Raw genomic sequence first — 6,000 nt, forward strand, 5'->3', positions numbered from 1 at the left:
TGCGTTCATCGCATAGGAGTTGCGATCGTCAAGCAATTGCGATCAATCATGTAGAAGTTGCGGTAATCAAGTGAATGTGGTCATTGCAAGATTGCGACTACACCGGAGTAGAGCTCGAGAGAGTCAGCTCCACCGCCCATCTATGGCACCACCAGCAGCCTTGACACATATTTGCTGGAAGCAAGACATTGCTTTCAGCTGGTCCTTTCATTTTCTCTTCTTTCCTTATATTGTATTGTATTACATTATGCCTTAAGAAATTAATACATTTTGTGAACAATGAATTTCTATAATTTCCTTTGACTCCATCTTCATCTTCATTACTTAACATCTTTAACTTTCATTGCATCACTTAGTGAGATTGCTAGAGTATCGCATACTTAGTCATGCGACATAGGAATATGAAGCATGTAGCAAACCACCGGGAGGTGTGCGTTGCGTGAGTGTTGCGAGAAAACCTTATTTGCTTAATGTGAAGTTGTAGCAACGCCTATCTATAGGCAGATGCAATGCTTGTCTATGAGTAAAATCAGCAACAACTAACTGTCTGGGAGGGTTTGTGGTTGGTCGCATTAAGCAATATAAGCAAGTGTTCACTAGGAATAGAAATAATCCTACGTTAACCAGGTTTTTGCGGTTACCTTGTCTTATACATGCGTCCAACACACCTTTAAAGCTACTCGGGAGAGTGTCTAAAGAAAGAACCTAAGACTTGAGAGAGCTAGGTTAGAATCGAGGCTCGGGAGAGCTAGATTAAGATCACATAGGTAAGAATGGAGACTTAGGAATAAGTTCCATTTGCTATTTAAATCACGTACATTTGCGGCGGGCGTGTATGGCATGATCGCATTAGTTTGCGTTGACTGAGGTTGCCCTTGCGGTCAACCTTAGGGTTGCGATGAAGATATCCTCACATTTTATCTATTTTCCATGCATCTTACTACGCGTCAACAGTTGTCGTGCCTCTATCTCTCATTAATATTCTCACTGCATTGTCTGTTAGTTAGGAGTAGAAGTAGTTTATAGCTTAAAACCCCCATCATTCTTTTATTCATTTGCCGCAAACACATCACCGCATACATTTAGCTACAAGTCCCTGAGTTCGACCTCAGATCACTCGAGAAACTTGCGTTCGCATTATACTTAGTGTGAGCGCAAAAAAACTTGTGACAGGAACACATGGTCATCGCATATAAGAGTAACGCATATTTTCATTCCAACGCATAACCACCGACGCATGAGTATCAATGCATACCTTAAGACATGCATCGCATATTGCGTCCCACATGATTTTAGCCATCAAGTTTTTTTTATCCTTGCATATTTTAAATTATTATTTTTATTTCTTTTTTAAAGCTACAAATAGCAAAGTCGAAAATGAATACTGTACCCCCAAATTTAAAATGTGACAATGTTTTCATTGGTAAATGATTGAAAGAAGTCATGCGATGCTCTTAAGAAGTTTTGTAAAGGGTCAGTTTGAAAGAAAGCTAGCAAACCACTAACTTCTAGAAATATTTCATGAGGAGACTGTCCTAAAATTAAGTTGACTCTAGTGCATACGAAAAAATAGAAGCATGTGTTTCATCATTGAAATCATAATTGGCAAGGAGAAATAATGCGGTGACCTACTAAATTAATCAATGTTAAATGATTGCATCGACTAAAAAGGATACGATGATAAAAATTTTAGAGTCAAAATTCGATGTGATAGTGCAAAATTTGGAAATAATGAAGTCAAGGAAAGTTACAACCCCCAAATTTGCGCTATCGCCCGCATTATTTGTGGACACATCCTGCTTTATGGCGAACAGCTTTCTTTGATTGTGGTGACGAAATAAAGTAGTTGCGTCTTCGTATAATGCCTCCGCGATTGTTGCAAAAAAACATTGAGAGGGTCAAATAATAATAAAACAAAGTTAGCAAAACCATTTTTTTAAGCAAACAAATAGCGAAATGACAATACTGAAAGGGAATAGAGATAAGTTCATGAATTCGGGAGTTTAACGGATACTTCACAAAACTTGCGTCCTTGATGAATTTGAATCGCATGATTGCGCAGAGACCGCCCACTTATTTTTCAGTCAGAGTTTCTCAGGTGTATAGAGGCGACCTTGTAATGTCAGTCTTCTCCGTGATATATTTTCACTCGTTGCCCATTAACTTTGAATATGTTGGTCCCGTCGTCATTGGATAACTGAACCGCACCATGCGGGAATACCTCTCTGACTATGAAGGGTCCGGACCAACGTGACTTTAATTTTCCAGGGAAGAGTCGTAGCCGTGAATTAAATAGTAAGACCTTTTTCCCGACTTGGAGATTCTTTCCGCCTAATTGTTTGTCGTGCCAGTGCTTTGCGCGCTCTTTGTACATCTTTGCGTTCTCGTATGCATGAGTTCTCCATTCCTCCAGCTCGACCAATTGAAGTTTCCTTGCTTCTCCTGTGGCCTTTAAGTCAAAGTTTAGCTTTTTCACCGCCCATAGTGCTTTATGCTCTAGCTCGAGTGGTAAATGACATGCCTTTCCAAATACCAATGCATACGGGGACATGCCTATGGGTGTCTTATAGGCGGTCCTGTATGCCCATAGCGCATCGTCTAGCTTTGTTGCCCAATCTTTTCATGAAAGCTTCACCATCTTCTCTAATATCAACTTGATCTCCCGGTTGGACACTTCAATGACCTTTGTCTGTGGATGGTATGCAGTGGCCACTTTATGGAGGATATTATATTTGCGTAGAAAATCTTTGACTGTGTGATTGACAAAGTGGGAGCCTTCATTATTTATTATGGCACACAGAGTGCCAAAACTAGTGAAAATATTTTTCTTCAGAGGGATCACATGTTTCCATGAAATATTACCTATGCGTTGGCACCGATCACACTTCATCGCGTAGTCTCTTGCGTCTTGAAATAGTGTTGGCCAATAATACCCACTTTGTAATACTTTTGCTGCTGTGCGCTGGCCTCCAAAGTGCCCTCCATAAGACAAGTCATGACATTGTGATAAAATGTGGTGAGCAGCATCCGGAACACACAGGCGCAGAATCTGGTCTGGCTCCCTCTTATAAAGATTTGGCTCATCCCAATAATATGATTTACATTCATGCTGAGCCGCCTCTTTTGGGGGTCGGTATAATCTTCGAAAAATTGCTCGCAAACCAGATAATTTACCACGTCTGCGTACCATGTCAATTCTTCAATTTGAAATAGTTGCTCGTCTGGGAACGTTGCGCTCACCTCTGAATGATTGCAGTCAACTTTTGGATTTTCTAATTTGGATAAGTGGTCCTCAACTTGGTTCTCCGTCCCTTTGCGATCAATTATTTCCATATCGAATTCCTGGAGGAGGAGAACTCATCTTATCAATCTTGGCTTCGCACCTTTCTTTGTCATCAAATATTTTATCGCCGAGTGATCAGTATGAATGAGCACTTTAGTTCCCAGCAAATAAGCTCTGAATTTCTCCAACGCAAATATCACCGCAAGCAATTCTTTTTCTGTGGTGGTGTAGTTTGTTTGAGCAAGATTCAAGGTTTTACTCGCATATGCGATGGGATATAATATTGTTTTTCTCTTTTGTGCCAGTACTGCTCTCATCGCATAACTGCTTGCGTCGCACATTAATTCAAAGGGCAATGTCCAGTCTGGTGCGATCAACACAGGTGTGGTCGTTAATGCATTCTTCAAAATTATAAATGCGTTGAGGCATTGGTCATCGAAGTCAAACTTTCTATCTGCCTCCATCAACGCACTCAATGGTCGTGCAATTTTTAAAAAGTCTTTGACAAAATATCTATAAAATTCAGCATGTCCCAAAAAGCTCCTGACAACCTTTACATTCGTTGGAGGTGAGAGCTTTTCAATCGTTTCAATTTTTGTCTTGTCCACCTCCAACCCGTCCCTGGAGACCTTGTGCCCAAGCACAATGCCTTCCTTCACCATGAAATGGCATTTCTCCCAATTAAGCACGAGGTTCATCTCCTCACATCTTTTCAATATCTTCTCCAAGTTGTTAAGACAGACCTCGTACGTTTGCCCATACACAGAGAAGTCGTCCATAAATATTTCTACAGAGTCTTTGAGATATGCCGAAAAGATGGTCATCATACACCTTTGGAAAGTGCTCGGCGCATTGCAGAGGCCGAACGGCATGCGTCAAAACGAAAATGTTCCATACGGGCAGGTGAATGTAGTTTTTTCTTGATCTTCAGGAGCGATCATGATCTGGTTATAACCGGCATACCCATCCAAGAAGCAGTAGAAATCATTTCCAGCTAGGCGATCCAGCATTTGGTCAATAAAAGGTAAAGGGAAATGATCCTTCTTTGTTGCCACATTTAATTTGCGGTAGTCCATGCAAATCCCCCATCCAGTGACAGTCCTTTGCGGTATCAGTTCGTTATTGGCATTAGGGACTACCGTCATCCCTCATTTCTTCGGCACGCATTGCACAGGGCTGACCTACATGCTGTCGGCTATTGTATAGATGATGCCCGCGTCTAACCACTTGATTATCTCCTTCTTTACGACCTTCATCGCAGGGTTGAGTCTGCGCTGATGTTCGATCGATCCTTTGTGATTCTCTTCGAAACGAATTCTATGCATACAGTATGCGAGGCTGATTCCTCTAATGTTTGCGAGCGTTCAACCAATTGCTTTTACATACTTTCTCAGAATGTTCAGCAGCGCATACTTCAAGTGGTTAGGAAGGGTCTTCAGTTCTATTGTTGGTGGTTGTTCTAAGGACGGTTTTGTTGTTTTCCTTTCTTCATTCACTGCCGGCTTATCTTCTTGAGATGTGATCATCTCATCTTCTTTGGTTATTTTTTCTAAGGTCGCATTGCATGCAACAATGGATGCGATCGCATCCTCATCCTCATTTTCATCTTCAGGCTTCTCTTCGTCATTCAAACTTTGTTCATCGTCGGATTCATTAAGGTCTTCTTCATCAAGATACTTCATGGCTCAGATAATGTCAAACCTGAGCTTCTGTCCATTCACGCTCAGCGTGATATCTCCTTTGTGCACATCAATCTGGGCGCGATCGGTGGATAAGAATGGTCGCCCTAGGATGATGGGCACATCTTTGTCTGTTTCATAGTCCATGATGATAAAGTTTGTTGGTAATATAAATTTTTCTATTGTAACTAGAACATTCCTCACCTTCTCCTCTGGATGCACAAGAGATCTATTCGTTAATTGGAGAGTCACCGTCGTGGGCGCAAGTTGCCCCACATTCAACTGCTTGAAAATTGACAGGGGCATCAAGTTAATGTTGGCCCCGAGATCGCATAGCGCTTGACCGATGTATAACCCTCCAATAGAGAAAGGTATAGTGAAACTCCCAGAGTCGTGCATTTTTGGTGGGATGATAGATTTTGCACTCTGCGTCAAAGCCACCGTTGCGAACTTACCAGTGCCTCTCTTCTTTGTCACCATATCCTTTAGAAACTTTGCATATGCGAGCATCTCCTCAATTGCTTTAGTGAACGGAATATTAATATGCAACTGTTTTAACATATTCATGAAGCGTTGATACTGTACCTCATCATTTTTCTTCTTTTTGAGTCTCTATGGGAATAGTGGCAGCTGTATTCTTACGGTCCCCTGTTTTTTTGGCTCCGAGGTGGACGCAATCTCTGGTTCCATCACCTCTTTTTCTTCTGTTTCTTCTCGAGTCAACGCAATCTCTGGTTCCAGTGCAATTGGAGCAATCCGGCTAGGCTTCTTCTTCTCCCCTGCCATAGTCTTTCCGCTCCGCAACGTCACGACTTGACATTACTCTTTGCTCGTACCCCCCTGGGTTACGTGGGAGTTCGGTTGAACTCGGCAGGGCCCCTTGCGGTCTGTTCTTGAGTTCACCCGCAATCTAGCTTATCTGAATTTTCAGAATACGGATGGATGTCGCTTGGTTTTGAAGCACATTTTCGTTCTTTTCAATTTATTGCTTTAACAAACTTTCCAAAGTGGAAGATTGCGGTGCCTGCGAACTGCTGG

The 6,000-nt window shown here is 41.8% G+C and overlaps 1 protein-coding gene across 1 annotated transcript; it reads right to left on the bottom strand.

Moving 5' to 3' along the window:
- Positions 1-4,968: 4,968 nt before the first annotated feature.
- LOC120078683 lies at positions 4,969-5,748 on the bottom strand. Its single transcript, XM_039032985.1, has 3 exons — positions 5,605-5,748; positions 5,440-5,511; positions 4,969-5,388 (listed from the first exon to the last, which is right to left on the bottom strand). The coding sequence occupies exons 1-3, from the start codon at positions 5,746-5,748 to the stop codon at positions 4,969-4,971; spliced, it is 636 nt and encodes a 211-aa protein (XP_038888913.1).
- Between the last annotated feature and the right edge of the window lie 252 nt (positions 5,749-6,000).

This window comes from Benincasa hispida, chromosome 1, assembly GCF_009727055.1.
Source record: "Benincasa hispida cultivar B227 chromosome 1, ASM972705v1, whole genome shotgun sequence".
Classification (NCBI taxonomy): Eukaryota; Viridiplantae; Streptophyta; class Magnoliopsida; order Cucurbitales; family Cucurbitaceae; genus Benincasa; species Benincasa hispida.